Raw genomic sequence first — 21,335 nt, 5'->3', positions numbered from 1 at the left:
TGTTTGATCATAAACAATCCTCCTCAAACCCAAGGTCATTTTCTCGCTAGCTCTCGCTCCTCACATTCCTCAGGGTAATGAACTTTCTCTTGCTAAAGTCAGCATTAGAGCGAAAGCCAGCGCGAAGCAAAAACGCGAGGAGGATGAGGAGTAACGGCTTTGAGCCCGGCCGATCTTTGAGGAGCTGCCGGAAAAAAAGACGCTTTGATTTCTGATCTTGCTCTGTCAGTTCTACCCCCTAAAGATTCATTTAAAAGCAATGCCAAAAAGGTCCTGATTGCTATGCTATAGCTATCGAATGGTAAAAAAAAAAAAAAAAAACCTCTGTAGAAACTACAGTACTCTGGTTCTATAAAGTGTTTATTATGTCACATCAAAAGTCCAAAAGGTAAAAAAAGTATTTACACCTCTTGTATGACTATTGTCATGAACATACTACACATTACCTGCCATCTCACTCAAATTAATACACAACAACTATGTAAGAAATGTATGAATGGGCTGTTTTAGTTAGTTTACAACATGAAAACATCTCTGGGCGCTCTGACGGTTTAATGCGCTAGCAGACATAGTGGTCTAATGTGCTTTTGACCTGATGGGCGCCCACTCAGATACAATTGGTTGTGTAAGGCTGATCAGGGTGTTGCTCTCCGTGCACAGTGCTGATCGGTATATATGAACTCGACTTGTGCGGGTGAAAAATGCAGTCTGTACTGAGCACGTGTCGGAGGGGGCGTGTGTCAGTGAGAAGTGTCCTCAGTCAGCGGTGGGGGGTTGAATCAGTGGAGGATGCAATCAGGGTAATTGGATACAACTAGATTAGGGGAGAAAAAAATTGGGGGAAAAAGGTTGGAACAAATAACACTGTTGGACTCTTGAGCAAGGTTCTTAACCCTCAATTGCTTAGACAATATGCTGTCCCAGTACTGTACGTCCCTTTGAATAAAAGCGTCTCCTAAATGCCGAAAATGTAAATGTCAGAGGGTGAGAGGACAAAGTTGCTGCTAAAATTGCGCCCTCTGCTGGCTGGTCAAGCGCCAGGTTGATTCATGGGTAGTAGTGGACCCATGGTTGATTCATGGGTAGTAGTGCGTGACTCCATACGCTATACTGCTCTCTGTGAGACTCCAACTCTGGCAGGTGAAAACAAAAAGTAGGCGACCACGTGCAGTCAATGGGGGCCTGTTATATTCTGTGGGTCTTCTCTGTCAGGCGATGAAGGTAGTTACATTTGAAGAAGTGAATATGACCAAATTGGGAGGAAAAGGTCTAAAAAATCTTTAATTATGAAACTTATTCGAAGTAGAAATACAACCCCAAATCAGAAAAAGTTGGGACAGTATGGAAAATGCTAATAAAATAAAAACAGTGTTCCTTACATTTACTTTTATTTGACTGCAGATATTTCATGTTTTATCTGCTTAACTTTATTTCATTTATTAATAAACATCCATTCCTGCATTTCAGACCTGCAACACATTCCAAAAAAAGTTGACACGGGAGCAATTTAGGGCTAGTAATGAGGTAAAAACTAAATAATGATGTGATTCTAAACAGGTGATTGTAATCATGATTTGGTACAAAAGCAGCATCCAGGAAAGGCTGAGTCTTTACTGAGCAAAGATGATCAGAGGATCTCCAGTTTGTCAACAAATGTGTGAGAAAATGATTAAAAATTTTTAAAAACAATCTACCTCAAAGAAAGATTGGAAGGGATTTGCATATTTCTCCCTCTACAGTGCGTAATATCATTAAACTATTCAAGAAATCAGGAGGGATTTCAGTGCATAAAGGCCAAGGGTGCAAGCTTAAACTAAACGCCCATGATCTTCGATCCCTCAGAAGGCCCTGCATCAGCATTTACACTTCTATGATGGCAGCATTAATGCAGAAAAGTACATTGAGATCTTAGAGCAACATGTGCTGCCTTCAAGACGTCATCTTTTCCAGGGACGTCCATGCATTTTTCAACAAGACAATGCAAAACCACATGCTGCACACATTGCAAAGGCATGACTGTGGAAGAAGAGGGTACGGGTCCTGGACTGGCCTGCCTGCAGTCCTGACCTGTCCCCAATAGAGAATTTGTGGAGAATTTTGAAAAGAAAAATGCGACAACATCGACCGCGTACTGTTGCACAACTTAAGACGTGTTTGCAGGAAGAATGAGACAAAATAAAAGCTGAAACATTAAATCACTTGGTCTCCTCGGTGCCAAAACGTCTTTTAAGTGTGGTGAAAAGGAATGGCAACATTACAAAGTGGTAAATGCTTTACTGTCCCAACTTTTTTGGAATGTGTTGCAGGCCTGAAATGCAGAAATGGATGTTTATTAATGAATGAAATGTAAATGTAACATATTAAAGGCACTAAAACACCTTGGATTTAGGTTCAGTCAAACGGGTGGAAAAGGTGCTGAGGTTTGATGAGAAGTGATTAATTTTGACTTGAATCATACACATGTAACAAGTCACATCAGCCAGGTAACACCGACCCTGCTGTAAAATATGGTGGAGGAAGCATCATGTCATATGAATGTGTTTCAGGATCAAGAACTGGCAGTCCTACATAAAAAAAAAAAAAAATGGAAATGTGTAGCGGAGCGGTCTATTACGTTAACCCACCACTGCTGAGATTGGCAGGTGGCACAGCGAGATATTCCACTAGCACACCAGCATTCAAATCCAAGCTCTGCTACCAGTCGACTAGGTGCCCCCTAACAGGCACAACTGGCAGTGCATGCAGCAGACAAAATGGGCCATTAGTCTGCTTGGTAGTAAGAAAAGCGGGTGAGGTATTTGACGCTGTGTAAGGACCCTGATTAGTAGCCTGAGGTACCTGTAAAGAAGTGGAGGAACGTGGAGATCAGCGCGTGACTCTCCATATGCAAGACTTGCCTCTCGTGCGAAACCACCAAAGTATGGGTGAATAAAAAGGGGTCGGTGGACTGCAAATATACCCTCCTCAGACATGACCAGGGTTCCCAGTAAAGGAAAACTAAATCTACCCAAATTTGATTGGTTATGTGTGTGTGTGTGGGAGGGGCCTGTGATGGATTGGCGTCCTGTATCCCCACCTTGCACCCAGCGTTTCCCAGAGGAACCAGACCTTCCGCAAACCCCGACCAGGATAAAGCAATTGAAATGAAATAAACGTTGTTTAAATTTGTTGTTGTTTTAATTCTTTTCTTTTCTTAGTTTTTTTAATTTCTTTCCTTTTTTCTTTAATTTCTTTCTTTTCTTTCTTTCTTTCTTTAATTTTTTCTTTCTAAATTTCTTTCTTTTTATTTTTTCATCTTCTTTCTTTCTTTCTTTACTTACTTTTGTTTTTTCTTTCTTTTCTTTCTTTATTTCTTTTTTTCTTTTTTTTCTTTAATTTCTTCCATTTCTTTTCCTTCCTTCCTTCCTTCCTTCCTTCCTTCCTTCCTTCCTTCCTTTCTTTGTTTTGTTTCTTTTTTCTTTTCTTTTCTATGGGTAAATAAAAAGGGGTCGGTGGACTGCAAATATACCCTCCTCAGACGTGACCAGGGTTCCCAGTAGAGGAAAACTAAATCTACCCAAATTTGATTGGCTATGTGTGTGTGGGAAGGGCCTGTGATGGTTTGGCATCCTGTATCCACACCTTGCGCCTAGCGTTTCCCAGAGGAACCAGACCTTTCGCAAACCCCGACCAGAATAAAGCAATTGAAATGAAATAAACGTTGTTTGAATTTGAACCAATAAACATCTACCAACACAAAAATCTATTATGGCAAATTGTTTGTGAGCGCTAATATTGGACGCCGTTGTTCGCTACACTACACGCCGTTGAAGCTATTCTAGATGTTCTGTCTAGACCCGGCGAGCGGATCGTGGATATTGGTTACAAACGAAACATCTCAATTACCTGCTTCAGCTCAACAGCTGGTCAGGCCTGACGAGCGTGAGCATGGCGTCTGTTTATCACGGCGATGGAAGAATAATGCTAGTTCTCATTAATCTAACGTTCTGCGCACTGCCTGGCTCATCACGTTTATTACCGCTCATCTTTTAGCGACGCCCTCACTAAACCATATTGCTTTTCCAACCACTTCTGAACTCTCCGCTGCTAAACAAACCTGGGAGGTTTTCCCCCCTCATAACGGTCGGGTCCGGCCCTCGGCCGTTACCACACGCAGCAGCGTAGCTAATACATAGCTAGCGTGGCGCAATGAGAAATTTGTGCTGACTACTCGCCCTTGCAATAGTCCTCATTAAGCTAATGAAAGCCTTCAAATGCAGAAACCAAACAAGGGTTCTGGGAGGTTATTACAGAAAATTACACCTCCAGGAGAGCCGCGAAGAGGAGGAGGCGGTAGAGGAAGAGGGAAAAAAAAGCTTGTTCATTAATTCACGCTTCGCAAATCGCTAACTAATTTAGCCCCGCTGCCTTTTCTCTCCCACCCTAATGGATTATTTTCATAGAAATGCGCGCGAGTGTTGATTTTCTTTGTTCTGGGAACGCTCGCTCGGAGACCACATGCATGAGCGGAGAGAAAACACGCAGCATTTTAATTTACATTAAAGCCCATCAGGGGATCGTTCACACCGACCTCCTCTCCGTACTGCTGTGATAGAACTATCAGGAAACCAACAGAGCGGAGAGGAGCAGGTGAAACCGAGGAGCGCAGATGAACTCCTCAAAAGCTACGGGATTCAAACTCATCACCACCTGACACTGTACTCACACTAAACTCATATACAAGCAGATGTCTGAATTCTTTTCTTTTCTTGTTTCTTTTTTCTTTCCTTCTTTCTTACTTTTGTTCTTTTTTTTCTTTCTCTTCTTACTTTTTCTTATTTCTTTTCTTTTCCTTATTTCTTCCTTTCTTTTCTTTAATTTCTTTCTTTCTTTTCTTTTCTTTAATTTCTTTCTTTTCTTTTCTTTTTCCTCTCTTTCTTTTTCTTTTTTCTTCCTCTTCTTTATTTCTTTCTTACTTACTTTTGTTCCTTCTTTCTTACTTACTTTATTGTCTTTCTTTCTTTCTTTCTTTCTTTCTTTCTTTCTTTCTTTCTTTCTTTCTTTCTTTCTTTCTTTCTTACTTACTTTTGTTCTTTCTTTCTTTTTTTCCTTTCTTTTTTCTTTCTTTCTTTCTTTTTTTCTTACTTTTTTCTTTCTTACTTACTTTTGTTCTTTCTTTCTTTTATTTTCTTTCTTTTTTCCTTTCTTTTTTTATTTTCTTTCTTTCTTTTCTTTTCTTTTCTTTTCCTTTCTTTTCTTTTTTCCTTTCTATTTTCTTTTCTTTATTTCTTACTTTTGTTCTTTCTTTTTCTTTATCTTATTTATTTCCTTTTTCTTTTATTTCCTTCTTTCTTCCTTTTTTACTAAGGTTTGTATTTTAATAATTTTTTAATTGTTTAGCTTTTCTTGATTTATTCTTTTTGTAATTGATCTTTAAACAGTGAAGTTTTTAATTAGATTTTTTTGTTTATCTTTCTTTTTTATTCTTGCAAATATTTTTTCTTGCAATTATCTTTCACCAACAAGTTCTTTATCATCTATTTTATTTCCCTTATTCCTCCATTTTTACTAATTCTTCTTTTATTCTTCTCCTTTTTATTTTATTTTCATTCATTTTTTATTCTTTACACTTTCTGTAGATTAATAAAAAACGTTTACTGTTCATTTTTCTTTCTCTCTGACCTTTTTCTGCATGGGTCCTCCTTGCGTCAAGACTTGCATCCTGGGTTGCCAGATCCCCCTCTTTTGGTCCTGGAGGGGCATTAGAAGACAGGCCTAACAGGACGTGACCCAGGGAAAATCCGTTCTGATGCAAAGCTGTGGAGAAAGAGAGACGAGACAAGAAAATATTTGTATTCAACATGAACTAGGAGGGGCATGAGTTTTATCAGTGTGAAAGCAGCAGGTACACGTGATGACACGTGTTATATTATTCTTACCATTTAAGCAAGAATTATTAAACGTATTGTGCTCTTGCTTATGGGAAATTTGATGACCATGAAAAAGGTATATTATCTGGGTACTTGATTTTGCACCAGCCTTTCCTTCTTCAGATGTGTTGAGTACCTGGCTGGTCTGTTGGCAATGGCAGACCTCAAACTTGAGTCTATGGTGTCATTGGTGTTGGACTAGCGAACTAGACTGCTTCACCCACACGAGCACCCCCATGTCCTTTAGTGTTATCTTCATTTTTTATTCATGCCCTTCCTTTTTTCTTTATAGCTTACTTATTCGTTCTTCTTTTATCTTCCTTTGAATTGTTTTTCTTCATTCTTTTCAAAGCTTTTTTTATTATTGAATCTTTTTAGAAAAAGCACATCAAGTTGAATTCTTTAAATTTTCCACTGCTGTGTTTTATAGCATATAATGCCGTCTTTATAAATCTGAACCATCTGAAGCAGGTAGTGTCATAGAGATACAGAATAAACTGTTTTATGATGCCGTTTCAGCCCCGGATCAAAGGAAAAATGCTGACAAGTTCATTACACCAGAGTTTCTCCAGCTTAAAAGGATCACAAAGCTTAATTTATTTATGCCCTTTACATTTCCCCCCCTGCCAAGTTCAAGCCGTCATAAAGCCAAATCAGTTGAGTGATGTAAAACAGATCTGCCGCGTTTCAACGTGAAACTTGACCGTCGCTCTTAAATTTCACTAAAATATGATCATAAATCTTCTGGTCTTGACCAGAATAAGGCTAAAAAACAAATCTTATTGCATACAACCACTAAACTAATAAAGAAACCAGACACCTCTGTAGGATATCTTATAAGTGCTTTAAAGTTGTCCACTTAAAATTCGAACACGAGCTGATGAGAATAAAAAATAGGATTTAAGGCAGCGGCAGACGTACCGCATGACTTTGAGGTCATAATCTCATATCCTTTACCCCAGATATAACTTTTATATTAGCCTTGATAATAAAAGCAAAAAGCTTGACGTGCGCTGGTGCGGTTTTATCTCCTAAAGTAAGCCTGAGATTCATTGAAAGTTCTGCTTTCAGCAGATTATACGATATCATCTTATATCTAATGCTAAAAGCCTGGCACACTCGCAGGGTTTCAGGCATGGCCCGCTCGCACATTATCATAAAAGCACATATTCCAGGTAATGTGTGGGTCAGCTGCACTATGCTGGCACGGTCTGGATGTGTAAGCATGCGTTTACTCTGCAAGACTGGAAATGAAAGACATGAAAAAGGGCCTGGGTTTGATTCCCAGGTGGAGCAAACTGGGTTCTTTCAGTGTGGAGTTTGCATGTTCTCCCTGTGTCTGAGTGGTTTTCCTCTAGGAGCTTCAGTTTCCTCCCAAAGACATACATTCAGGTTAATTGAAGATACTAATTTGCCCTAGGTGTGTGTGTGTATGTTTGTGTGTGATAGACTGGTGACATGTTGGACGTGTTTCCTGTCCTTCACCCAGTGAATCAGACCCACCGCGACCCTGACCAGGATAAAGCGTTGGTAAGATAGATAATGTATGAATGAATGCCTGAATAAAAGACGTACACGTACAAATGTCTTTTAGGGTGGCATGGTGGTGCAGTGGATCACGCTGTCGCCTCACAGCAAGAAGGTCCTGGGTTCGATTTCCAGGTGGACCAGTACAGGTCCTTTCTGTGTGGAGTTTACATGTTCTCCCTGTGTCTGTGTGGGTTTCCTCCAGGAGCTCCTGTTTCCTCCCACAGTACAAAGTCATGCAGTCAGGTTCATTGTAGATACAAATTTGCTCTAAGTGTGTGTGTGTGATTGACTGGTGACCTGTTGGGGGTGTTTCCTGTCCTTCACCCAGTAAATAAGACCCACCGCGACCCTGACCAGGATAAAGCGTTGGTAAGATAGATAATGTATGAATGAATACCTAATAAAAGATGTACATTTACAAATGTCTTTTGGGTGGCATGGTGGTGCAGTGGATCACGCTGTTGCCTCACAGTAAAAAGGGACTGGGTTTGATTCCGAGGTGGAGCTAACTGGGTTTTTTCAGTGTGGAGTTTGCATGTTCTCCCTGTGTCTGTATGGTTTTCCTCCTCTGTGGGAGGAGCTTATGTTTCCTCACACAGTCCAAAGACATGCATTCAAGTTAACTGGAGATTTAAATCTGCCCTAGGTGTCTATGTGTGTGTGTGTGTGTGTGTGTGTGTGTGTCTGTGTGTGTGTGGCAGACTGCTGAAATGTACATGTACAAATGTCTTTTAGGGTGGCATGGTGGTGCAGTGGATCACACTGTCGCCTCACAGCAAGAAGGTCCTGAGTCCGATTCCCAGGTGGACCAGTACAGATGTTTTCTGTGTGGAGTTTGCATGTTTTCCCTGTGTCTGTGTGGGTTTCCTCTAGGAGCCACAGTACAAAGACATGCAGTCAGGTTCATTGTAGATACGAATTTGCCCTAAGTGTGTGTGTGTGATAGACTGGCAACCTGTCCGGGGTGTTTCCTGTCTTTCACCCAGTGAATCAGACCCACCGCAACCCTGACCAGGATAAAGCATTGGTAAGATAGATAATGTATGAATGAATGCTTAAATAAAAGACGTACATGTACAAATGTCTTTTAGGGTGGCACGGTGGTGCAGTGGATCACGCTGTCGCCTCACAGCAAGAAGGTCCTGGGTTCGATTCCCAGGTGGACCAGTACAGATGTTTTCTGTGTGGAGTTTGCATGTTCTCCCTGTGTCTGTATGGTTTTCCTCTAGGAGCCACAGTACAAAGACATGCAGTCAGGTTCATTGTAGATAAGAATTTGCCCTAAGTGTGTGTGTGTGATAGACTGGCAACCTGTCCGGGGTGTTTCCTGTCTTTCCCTCAGTGAATCAGACCCACCACGACCCTGACCAGGATAAAGCGTTGGTAAGATAGATAATGTATGAATGAATGCCTAAATAAAAGACGTACAGTGTATCACAAAAGTGAGTACACCCCTCACATTTCTGCAAATATTTCATTATATCTTTTCATGGGACAACACTATAGACATAAAACTTGGATATAAGTTAGAGTAGTCAGTGTACAGCTTGTATAGCAGTGTAGATTTACTGTCTTCTGAAAATAACTCAACACACAGCCATTAATGTCTAAATAGCTGGCAACATAAGTGAGTACACCCCACAGTGAACATTGTGCCAAATTGTCCAAATTGTGCCCAAATGTGTCGTTGTCCCTCCCTGGTGTCATGTGTCAAGGTCCCAGGTGTAAATGGGGAGCAGGGCTGTTAAATTTGGTGTTTTGGGTACAATTCTCTCATACTGGCCACTGGATATTCAACATGGCACCTCATGGCAAAGAACTCTCTGAGGATGTGAGAAATAGAATTGTTGCTCTCCACAAAGATGGCCTGGGCTATAAGAAGATTGCTAACACCCTGAAACTGAGCTACAGCATGGTGGCCAAGGTCATACCACATGTGTGTGTGGTAGACTGCTGACATGTACAAATGTCTTTTAGGGTGGCATGATGGTGCAGTGGATCACACTGTCGCCTCACAGCAAGAAGGTCCTGGGTCCGATTCCCAGGTGGACCAGTACAGATGTTTTCTGTGTGGAGTTTGCATGTTCTCCCTGTGTCTGTGTGGGTTTCCTCTAGGAGCCACAGTACAAAGACATGCAGTCAGGTTCATTGTAGATACGAATTTGCCCTAAGTGTGTGTGTGTGTGTGTGATAGACTGGCGACATGTTGGGGGTGTTTCCTGTCTTCCCAGGTGGACCAGTACAGGTCCTTTGTGTGTAGAGTTTGCATGTTCTCCCTGTGTCTGTGTGGTTCAGTTCCCTCCCACAGTACAAAGACATGCAAGTGAGGTGAACTGGAGACACTAAATTGTTCATGACTGTGTTTGACATTAAAGACTAAAACTGATGTATATTGTGTAGTCATGAATGTAACCAGTGTGTAAAACATGAGGTTAAATCCTAATAAATAAATAAATATGACCACAAAACCACTCCATTCCTTTTTCGAGAGGCACCTTAACTCAGTCTTAATGGTTCTCTGACTGAGCTACGGCTTTAGCTTCAGGTGTATGTGGAGGGAGGATTACATTACTCCATGTGTGCAAACGTACGTGGTCGATCAGACAAGCTCTCGGTGTGAGCGGGAGAGCTGGACACGCTGCTGCTCTGCCTGGACGACATGTGACTGTCTGACCTGCGCCCGTCCTCCAGAGACGGCGACGGTGACGGACTATCTCTGGCTCGTTCCTAAAACAAAACAGACACGTATCTATTAATAGCTTTTTAATTATGAGCAGATAAAGTGTTTCAGATAGGAAGCACAGTGAATAAAGGTCTGCATTTATGCTCTCATACCTTAATGACAGAAGTGGCCATTCGGGACGGGTCGCTCTGGAGCTGAGCGGTGGCAGCCATGCTGGCAATGGTACTGAGGTGATTCATTTGATTCATTGCCATGGTGACTGACGCAGGGGGCAGGTTGACTGGGATCAGAGGATGTGACATCATCATGAACGGCAGCTCCAAACCTGCTGGGCATGAAAGGTATATTGTGGGTAAGCCATGCTATCTAGTACATGCGTCACACTGGTCTCAGTCCTGGTTTTGTGTTTCCCACCTGTTTTTATTAATACACCTGTTTTCAGTTTCCCTTGATTGTGTTAATGTGTTGCATCTGTGTCTTGTTCTGTGTGTGTATTTAAGCCTATTTGTCTCCTAAACCATCAGCACTAAACCACAGCCTTTTTTTTTTCCTTTTTCTCCCACTTCAGCACATTAATCATCCTCTCACTAATGTTGGTCCCTGCTTTTGATTGGGGAGGCAGAGGCTGCTCAACGCCCCCTCCGACACGTGCACAGCAATCAAACATCTTATCACCTACACTTGACGAGTGCAGTGCAGTACAGCGCTGTGTACGGAGAGCCACACCCTCTACCGCACTCCTTTCCCATCTCCGTGCAGGCTCCACCAACCAGCCAGCAGAGGTCGTAATCGCACTAGTCTGAGAGAGAGTCCTCATCCGGCTTATACCCGCCTCTATCTGAACAACAGGCCGATCATTGTTCATGTGGCCGCTCAACCTCAGCCGGCAGGCAGAGTCGAGATTCGATAAGATGTATTCGAGATCTCAGCTCTGGTGAAAAGCGTGTGTTTTTACCGCTGCACCACCTGAGCGACGTGTTTGTATTTCAGATTACTCCTGATATCGACCCCTGCTTTGTACCTTTGATTATTTTTATGGAAACTGTTTGCAGATCGACAACTGTTTCTTAGGTTGTGTTTTTGGATTGTTTGCTGTTTTGAAATTAACCTGCACTTTAAAATATATATACAAAAAAACCTGCATGCACCTGATAATAATAATAATAAAACAAAAAGTGGTGAGTTTTGGATCCAGTCATGGTCTTCTCTTTTAGTGGGAAACACCAAGTTATGGGTATTTACTAGATGGATGGATGGATGGATGGATAGATGGATAGATAGACGATAGATAGATAGATAGATAGATAGATAGATAGATAGATAGATAGATAGATAGATAGATAGATAGATAGATAGATAGATAGATAGATAGATAGATAGATAGACAGACAGACAGACAGACAGACAGACAGACAGATAGATTGTTAAATGAAACACACAGAGGTAAATATTTGTTCTCCATACTCTCTGTATTTCCCACACAGACACAGGGAGAACATGCAAACTCCACACAGAAAGGACCAGGACCGCTCCACCTAGGAATCAAACCCAGGACCTTCTTGCTGTGAGATGATAGTGCTACCCACTAAGCCACCGTGTCACCCAAGGTCATAAATGACTTGATAGAGCTCCAACTTCATAATTGTAAGGTAAGTCAAATGCAGAGGTGGAAAGAGTACTAAAATATTGTACTCAAGTAAAAGTACTATTACTTTAATGAATTTTTACTTAAGTACGAGTAAAATTACTAGTCTAAAAATCTACTCAGGTAAAAAGTAAAAAGTAACTCATTTAAAATGTACTCAGAGTAAACGTTACTTAGTTACTTTTTTCTCTCCTGTGTAATGCAAACAGGACAAGTGGATATAAATCTCAAAATAGTTGTTTTTAATTAAAATATAATAGAAAAAACATGTTGATACAACATTTAAAACATTTAGGAATGTGTAATGTGTCATTTTAGTATAGACCATTCTATAAAACCTTTTCAAACTGTATAACCACTAGTGATGGGTCGTTCGCGAACGATCCGATTCTGTTGAACGGCCCTTTAAAACGAACGAAAGGAACCGTGTCGCGCCTCTGGGAGCCGTTATACATATATTTCTATTTGTGCGCAGTTCTTATCGACGGTAATCCACCAATTCCGCTTAGCAGAAACAAACACAGACACATCTCTGCACGAGAGCGGATTTTTCTGAAACTAAATGCAATGCAACCACAGTATGTCTCTTCCCTGTAGTTTTTTCTCTATCACGTATTACCGAGTGGACCTTCAAAAGTCAAAGAACTAGTTTTTTTTTTTTAATGCAAACTTGCCCTAAATGCAAATTTTTCAAAATTTTACTGAATTGTTTTTGTGTTTCTAATGTTTTTATGCTTGAACTGTAAGCCCAGTTTGGCTACAAGTTATACAACAGATGATTTATTGCAATTATTTTAAACTATTTTTGTTATTAAAATATACTTGTTGTCAATGTGTATACTTTTGACAACAATTGTTTTTTCTCATTTAAGTGTTGTTTGAATTAAGCCTACATTTAAGGCAAGGTAGCAAAATGCATGATTGTTCATCATTGATATTAATATCTAGGGTGTGTTATAGTAAAAAAGAATGAAGAGCCAATTATTTGAACGGCTCTTTAAAAGGAACCGAGCCAAAAGATCCGGCTCCCTTCAAAGATCCATAATTCCCATCACTAATAACCACTGAAGTTGGCAGTAATTGTGGATTCTATAGACCAGCCTTCTTTTCATCACTAAACTTTTAAAAATCGCCCTTCCTTACTCTATACCTAGATTACAGCTCCTTTATTTTAGCACCAGTTTATTTTCCATCGCCGAATTTACTGCAGCAGTTTCCCAGACGCGATTTTTTAGTGTTTATTTTACTCGGTAACGGATGTTATTTAAAATGTAGCGAATTACAATTCCTAATACAAAACATACTTAAGTAAAAGTAAAATTACTGGTTGTAAAATCTACTTTAAAAAGTACAGGTACACAAAAAAACTACTCGATTACAGTAACGCGAGTAAATGTAATTTGTTGCTTTCCACCTCTGGTCAAATGTAGCATTAAGATTTTATTGCGACACAGGACATTGTCTCAAATTATGTTCCAAGAAACATACAGGAAGTACGCTATAAACAGAAGATGAAAGTGTCCACGCAAACCCTATTGAAATCAGGCTAAGCTAATGTAAAACACACTCGGGTTCTTACAATACCTCCACGGTGCATATAGCAAAGCACAGCTAGATGAAAGAGAAAGCATTTCTGGTAAGTAAACCTTCAAAACAAGTTCATTATGAAATCTATTTCCCCTCAGTCAGCAGGATGGAGGATGTGGCGTTGGTTCTCAGCATGGCTGCGAGTGTTTGCAGATCTGCTGGAGTCTGCACCACGCTACACACCAATTAACTTTTTCTGGTACCGCTGCAGATGTCTCCATCCATAACCACCCAGTGATGAATTAAAGCAGATGCTATTTGTGGTGCGACACGCAGCGTGACAGCAGCGGGAAAAAGGTTGATTTGCTTGTCCCTGATCACCGCTTGTCTCTCGATGTTAAGTCTGTTAATCTATGACTGAGTGATTTGGAAATGTACCAGCTTACAGCTTCAAAAAAAGATTATAAATCCTTGTGTTTTTATCAGAGTCTGGACTACATTCTGCCTAAACTGTGTCCCCACAGTAGGTGGAACTTGTCATAAACTACAGTTAATTTTACTGTCATTTCAAACTGGTCTCTCACTGAATTACCAATGCTCAGCCCTCTTAAAATGTACACAGATCAGCCATAACATTAAAACCTCCTTGTTTCTACACACACTGTCCATTTTATCAGCTACAGTTACCATATAGAAGCACTTTGTAGTTCTACAATTACTGACTGTAGTCCATCTGTTTCTCTGCATGCTTTGTTAGCCCCTTTCATGCTGTTCTTCAATGGTCAGGACCCCCCACAGGACCACCACAGAGTAGGTATTATTTAGGTGGTGGATCAATCTCAGCACTGCAGTGACACTGACATGGTGGTGGTGTGTTAGTGGATCAGACATAACAATGCCTCACTGTCACTGCTGGACTGAGAATAGTCCACCAACCAAAAATATCCAGCCAACAGCACCCTGTGGGCAGCGTCCTGTGACCACTGATGAAGGTCTAGAAGATGACCAACTCAAACAGCAGCAATAGATGAGCGATCGTCTCTGACTTTACATCTACAAGGTGGACCAACTAGGGGTGTCTAATTGAGTGGACAGTGAGTGGACACTGTGTTTAAAAACTCCAGCAGCGCTGCTGTGTCTGATCCACTCACACCATGTCAGTGTCATTGCAGTGCTGAGAATGATCCACCACCCAAATAATACCTGCTCTGTGGTGGTCTTGTGGGTGTCCTGACCATTAAAGAACAGCATAAAAGGGGGCTAACAAAGCATGCAGAGAAATAGTTGGACTACAGTCCGTAATTGTAGAACTACAAAGTGCTTCTATATGTTAAGTGGAGCTGATAAAATGGACAGTGCGTGTAGAAACAAGGAGGTGGTTTTAATGTTATGGCTAATCGGTGTATTAATGACTATGATATTATAAAAGCTGCTTTTGCAAAGGACACACTGCACGACTTTCGAAGTGGTCAGATCGCTGAACTGTCCACACTACACAACTTGCTCTCTTGTAATTAGGAGTCATTGTGGTTTGAACACTACATGACTGATCAGTGATATGGTTCACACAATGTGTGACCCATATCACTGATCAGTCATGTAGTGTTCAAACCACAATGACTTAAAAGGAGTTTTGAGACTTAAAAGGGTATTAAAACGTTTACACAAGCAACAAATCTGAATTTCCCCCCCAATTTTCTGCCTAATCTAGTCGTATCTAATTACCCTTATTGCGTTACGCTTCACCTCTACCGATACAACCCTCCACTGCTGGCTGAGGAGCATCGCAACTGACACGTGCGCAGTACCGACTGCGGATCAGCTTCATGCACGGAGAGCCACACCCCGTCCACATTACCCCTCGACTCTGCGCAGGCGCCACCAATCAGCCAGCAGAGGTCATAGCTACATCAGTTATGAGGAACCCTGGTCCGGCTTTCCCACCCTGTACGAACAACAAGCCAATCGTTGTTCACGTAGCCGCCCAGCCCAGCCGGATGGCAGAGCTAAGAATCGAAGCGATGTGTCTGAAATCTCAGCTCTGGTGTGCTAGCGTGTTTTTGCCACTGCACCACCGGAGCCTTTTTGAAATTCGTTTCCATTATTTGCTTAGAAAATCATATGATTTCTGGTGGGAAAAAAAACCATTATATTGCTGAATTACAAGAATTCTGTTGTTCACGCAACTCTAGGTGCGACTGTTAAGATGATACACCAAAGAATATCGACTCTTCCAGCCAGGTCAGTGTTTAGATCACATTCAGTCCCTCGACTGAAGCTTCCGCCTTCTCAATACTGTCTTTGAGAAAGATCAGGTATCTCCACGATTAAGAAGCATAAGGAAACAATAAAGAAGTAAAACTTTAAATGTTTTTCAATTGTATTTCAGTGTTTTTATATTATATTTGTGTTATTTTCAGTGTATAAGTGTCAAAAACAACCTCATTACTTTACATTAGCCTAATATACACCAGCCAGGCGTAACATTATGACCACTGACACTGGTGAAGTGAATAAGACTATTATAAGACTATTATCTCTTCATCACGGCACCTGTTAGGGGGTGGGATATACAGTATTAGGCAGCAAGTGAACATTTTATTCTCAAAGTTGATGTGTTAGAAGCAGGAAAAATGGGCGTGAAGATTTAAGTGTGTTTGACGAGGGCCAGATTGTGATGACTAGACGACTGGGTCGGAGCATCTCCAAAACTGCAGCTCTTGTGGGGTGTTCCCGATCTGCAGTGGTCAGTATCTATCAAAAGTGGTCCAAGGAAGGAACAGAGGTAAACCGGCGACAGGGTCATGGTGCGACTGTTAAGATGATACACCAAAAGAATGTCGACTCTTCCAGCCAGGTCAGTGTTTAAGATCACATTCAGTCCCTCGACTGAAGCTTCCGCCTTCTCAATACTGTCTTTGAGATTGCTGGATGAAAGACAGAGGGAATAAGCAAGAGAGAGTAAAGACGGGAGACATTTCAGCCCATTCCTTTCAAAGACCGGTTTGTTTTTCCATTAACTCCTTTGAAAAGAACTCCTGAACTTCTAGCCTCGCCGTAATAGATCCACCCGGCCGCGGCGACTCCGAGACGCGAGACAAGTAACTACAGACAAGAAAAGTGCATTTGAACCGAAATACCAGCCAATATCAAAGGTCGGAGGTGACTCTTCATCCCCGAGACTAAACTTCACGCGGGAGGAAACAAAAGCCTACGCACTCCATCCCAAACCCGGTCCAGGGAGGAGGAGGAGCTCAAAGGAGGGAGAGCTCTTGATTTCTTTCAGACAGATGACATGCAGATCAGTCATGCTGCTCAAACAGACGAAAAGGAAGATCAAAGAGGACGAGTGTGTGCGCCGGGCCGTTTGTGTGTCTTTGGGGGGGCTGTTATTTGGACGGGCTGATCCACGTAACATGCCAAAAACACTCGCAAGCTGTTCTTTTATTTCTTTTGCCCATAACTAACTGACTTGTCTGTGTTAAAGACACAGCTCAGACAGAATGCTAATGCTGAGAGAAATAAATCAATGACTTTTTAGGTTAACACCGATAACACAATTCCAAAAACAATTTGGGACTGTAGGTAAAGTACAGTGGTACCTTGTAACTTCATCTCCCCTAAACTTAAAAATTTTAGAAATCTGTTTAGCACTCGGCTTGAAAAATGCAGTAAAACGTCATCAAAGTGCGAATATGAGACGAATCTGCATTTGTGTGGAATAACCATCAAATTCACTCTGAAAGCTCCACATGTGTCTGTGTTTAGCTGGATTTTCCTCACTGTTTCACTTTTAAACTTGTGTTATAGCTTGGGGTTCTGACAAATTTAGCTTAATGAGACCTAATGTATTAAAAGAACGACATAGTAACACTAAACCTCTCTTAATTATTACTGATCATACATGAAATTCCTTGCTCGTTGTTTTAGTACAATTAGTCACGTTAAGCTTTGTGCACCACCACACTTCATAGGAAATAACAGCACAGCAGCGCAAAAGCTATTTTGCCGCTTCTCATGTGAATGCGCCTTTACTGAACTTGCTAAGGAATGCAGTATTCCAATATCAAGCATCTCTATAATTAAGAAGCATAAGGAAACAATAAAGAAGTAAAACTTTAACTGTTTCTCAATTGTATTTATGTTTTTTATATTATATTTGTGTTATTATCAGTGTATAAGTGTCAAAAACAACCCCATTATTTTACATTAGCCTAATATACACCAGCCAGGCATAACATTATGACCACTGATAGGTGAAGTGAATAACACTGATTATCTCTTCATCACGGCACCGGTTAGTGGGTGGGATATATTAGGCAGCAAGTGAACATTATATCCTCAAAGTTGATGTGTTAGAAGCAGGAAAAATGGGTAAGCGTGAGGATTTGAGCGAGTTTGACAAGGGCCAAATTGTGATGGCTAGACGACTGGGTCAGAGCATCTCCAAAACTGCAGCTCTCGTGGGGTGTTCCCGGTCTGCAGTGGTCAGTTTCTATCAAAAGTGGTCTGAGGAAGGAACAGTGGTAAACCGGCGACAGGGTCATGGGCGGCCAAGGCTCATTGATGCACGCGGGGTCCGATCCAACAGACGAGCTACTGTAGCTCAAATTGCTGAAGAGGTTAATGCTGGTTCTGATAGAAAGGTGTCAGAATACACAGTGCATCCCAGGGTGTTGTGTATGAGGCTGCATAGCCACAGACCAGTCAGTTATGAAGGTGGTCATAATGTTATGCCTGATCAGTGTATATGCAGTTCCACGGGATCATGGAACGCATTAATAGGTTTCACATACATCCTTATGGGAAAAAATACCTTTTAAACTCAATGCCACTCCCAGAACCAACTGATGTCAAGTTTCAAGGTACCACTGTAACTACAAGCATGTCGTTGGGAGAAAACATAATATGCTCCTCACTGACTGTAATTGAAACCAAGGTCTACAGGACCCTGGAGCTGTGCAGCACCAACACTGCTTACTGTGTCAAAGTGTTGCTATACTTAAACTGTCTTTTTGGCAAAGTCAGAAAATATAAAGCAATGAAAGCAGTAATAACCGGCTGCTCTGAAAGCATCCAAAATGCAAAGCAAGTGGCAGGGGAACACTAAACCTTTAAAAAGCCACCTCCAAATTCAACTGGAACACAGCCAAACACACACACACACACACACACACATCTCAAGGGGTCTCGGTTTCTGCTACAGCTGTGACGTGAATGACAACACAGACCAGCCAACGTCTGCTAGGACTCCGAAGCCGCCGAGGGCCCCGTCTCTGCAACACATGGTGCTCGATATCACCAACCCAGAAGCTTTCAATCTCTATTTACTTAAAACAAAAGAGCCCTGAGAATTCAGAAATCAGAGCCACCGTCCCTCCACCCCCTGCATCCCATTCCCCCCTACCATTGTGCAACCGAGAGCTGGAACTATTATGGGAGCGTAAATGATTTCGACAGGAAGTTGTGATTTGTATAAATATTTTGCGTCTAATATAAGAAAAAAAAAGAAAGAGAGCCAAAACAAATGGAACAGTAAGGAGAGAAAACAAAGGAAGTCTAATGACAGAGCTGGGCCGGAGCCAGGAGTGCACGGCCGGTTAAATGCAAACACAAAAGGGATCTCGGGCGCAAACTGTCGCAATAACAGTGCATGAAGAACAATGAAGCGACAAAAACACTTGAGGGGGGGCATTAAATAGAGGAAAAAGTACAATGAAAACAAGAAAAATATACTCTTTACAAAAATGCTTTCTTTTGTCTTCAGTGGTATGTTTTACTTTTATATCTGTATTTATTTCATGTGTAGGGGGTTTTGATCCAAGGCTATTTAAATCTGAATCTAACTTTGGAACCCAACAGTGTCTCTCTGGTCGCTTTATTTCTTCTACACTTTTAAACTGGCCATAACAGAAACCTTAAAAATGTGAGTGAATTTAGGATTTTAAAGATTTATGATGAATGTATGTGGAAAACATGGGTGGTTTATTTTCATACATTCGTCCTCAGCGCCCATTTCCTCCTGATTAGGGTTGTAGTGGGTCTGGTGCAGAGTTCACAAGTCACAAAATCCTAGTCAAGATACGATTTCTTAGATTAGAGTCCTAGTCAAGTTACGAGTCTTTAGGTTAGAGCTCAAGTCAAGTTATGATTCTTTAGGCTAGAGTCCTAGTCAAGTTACAATTACTTAGATTAGAGTCCTAGTTAAATTACAAGTCTTTAGATTAGAGTCCTGGTTAAGTTATGAGTCTTTAGGCTAAAGTCCTAGTTAAGTCACGATTCTTTAGACTACAGTCCTAGTCAAGTCACAAGTCTTAAGGCTAAAGTCCTAGTCAAGTTATGAGTCTTTGGATTAGAGTCCTAGTCAAGTTAAGAGGCTTGAGATTAGAGTCCTAGTCAAGTTATGTGTCTTTAGATTAGAGTCTTAGCCAAGTTACGAGTCTTTAGACTAGAGCCCAAGTCCAGTTATGAGTCTTAGACTAGAACCCAAATCAAGTTATGAGTCTTTAGGCTAGAGCCTAAGTCAAGTTACAAGCATTTAGTCTAGAGTTCTAGCCAAGTTCCAAGTCTTTAGGTTAGAGCCAAGTCAAGTTATGAGTCTTTAGGTTAGAGCCAAGTCCAGTTATGAGTCTTTAGGTTAGACTTCAATTCAAGTTATAAATCTTTGGGCTAGAGCCCAAGTCAATTTATAAGTCTTTAGGCTAGAGTCCTAGTCAAGTTATGTGTCTTTATATTAGAGTCTTAGTCAAGTTACGAGTCTTCAGGCTAGAGTTCTAGTCAAGTTAGGAGTCTTTAGATTAGAGTCTTAGTCAAATTACGAGTCTTTAGATTAGAGTCATAGTCAAGTTACAAGTCTTTAGATTAGAGTCTTAGTCAAGTTATGAGTCTTCAGGCTAGAGTCCTAGTCAAGAATCAGTTATTTAAGCTAGAGTCTTAAGCAAGTTAAGAGTATTTATGCTAGAGTCCTAGTTAAGTTCCAAGTCTTTAGATTAGAGCCCAAGTCAAGTTATGATTCTTTACACTAGAGTCCTAGTAGAGTCACAAGTCTTTAGGCTAGAGTCCTACTCAAGTTATGTGTCTTTAGATTAGAGTCTTAGTCAAGTTACAAGTCTTTAGTCTAGAGTCCAAGTTAAGTTATGAGTCGTTATGCTAGAGTCCTATAGCCAAGTTACAAGTCTATAGATTAGAGTACTAGTCAAGTTAGATTAGAGCCCAGATCAAGTTATGAGTCTTCAGGCTAGATCCCAAGTCAAGTTACAAGTCTTTAGTCTAAAGTCCAAGTCAACGTTCGTACAGCTTCTGAAACGTATTGTAAAAGTCTTTTTTGGAATCACCTTCAGTTGCCATCACACAGGTCTGAATCTCTGACACGTCCACAAACCTTGATTCCACTTTCAGCACTTTTATCAGTATGATGTGCGTCTCTGTCTCTTCCCAATTTGAAAAAAAAAAATACATTTATTCAACAGCTCCTTTTTAACAGACTCCGTTCAAATGACCTGATTAGCCACGTCCACCATGTGCTAGCTGTCGCTTCTAGACATGTACCTCAATGTCTGTGCACATTCTCAAACTTGTCACGTGTGTGTACTATTCACCAAACCTTTTGTCTATAGGTTTTTATATATGTTACATAGACAACTACATAGTGAGAGTGTAGTGTAATGTAGTGTAATGTATTTCATGTTTTTATTTTGCCCTGACTATCTATTACCAGCAGAAGCTTGGCTTGGAAAAGGAAGTGGAAATCTTTGTGTAAGCGTGTGTTAATAATGCATTACTGGTTACACTGGTGGATAGACAGTGAGGGCATGAGCAGATCGTAGTCCATCAGTGGCTTGTGATAAAAATACCACCACATGTTATTTTCCTGCTGCCAGTAAAGCAAAGATGCTCTTCTACGTACAAATACAACCTTCAGAGAGTTGTCAACCTGATGATTAAGGCATGTGTACATGCTCCTAGGATCTGATTGTTGTTTAATTACCTTCATCCTGGAAAACAGACAAATCCAAACACAATATGGCACAAAAGAACATCA

The 21,335-nt window shown here is 41.0% G+C and overlaps 1 protein-coding gene across 2 annotated transcripts in view; it reads right to left on the bottom strand.

Moving 5' to 3' along the window:
• The window catches only part of dachc (dachshund c), a 121,725-nt gene that overhangs the window by 23,518 nt on the left and 76,872 nt on the right, over window positions 1–21,335 (bottom strand). Inside the window, exons 4-6 of one of the 2 annotated variants that reach the window (XM_063009714.1) lie at window positions 10,275–10,450; window positions 10,031–10,166; window positions 5,662–5,796 (exon numbers count right to left, since the gene is read on the bottom strand). In XM_063009714.1, coding sequence (XP_062865784.1) covers window positions 5,662–5,796; window positions 10,031–10,166; window positions 10,275–10,450 — 447 coding nt within the window. The remainder of the gene's footprint in view (window positions 1–5,661; window positions 5,797–10,030; window positions 10,167–10,274; window positions 10,451–21,335) is intronic. The other variant, XM_063009715.1, reaches the window with a different exon arrangement.

Source organism: Trichomycterus rosablanca, chromosome 15, assembly GCF_030014385.1.
Source record: "Trichomycterus rosablanca isolate fTriRos1 chromosome 15, fTriRos1.hap1, whole genome shotgun sequence".
Lineage (NCBI taxonomy): Eukaryota > Metazoa > Chordata > Actinopteri > Siluriformes > Trichomycteridae > Trichomycterus > Trichomycterus rosablanca.
Note: the sequence above shows the minus strand (reverse complement) of the source record. Positions and strands in the feature narration are given on the sequence as shown.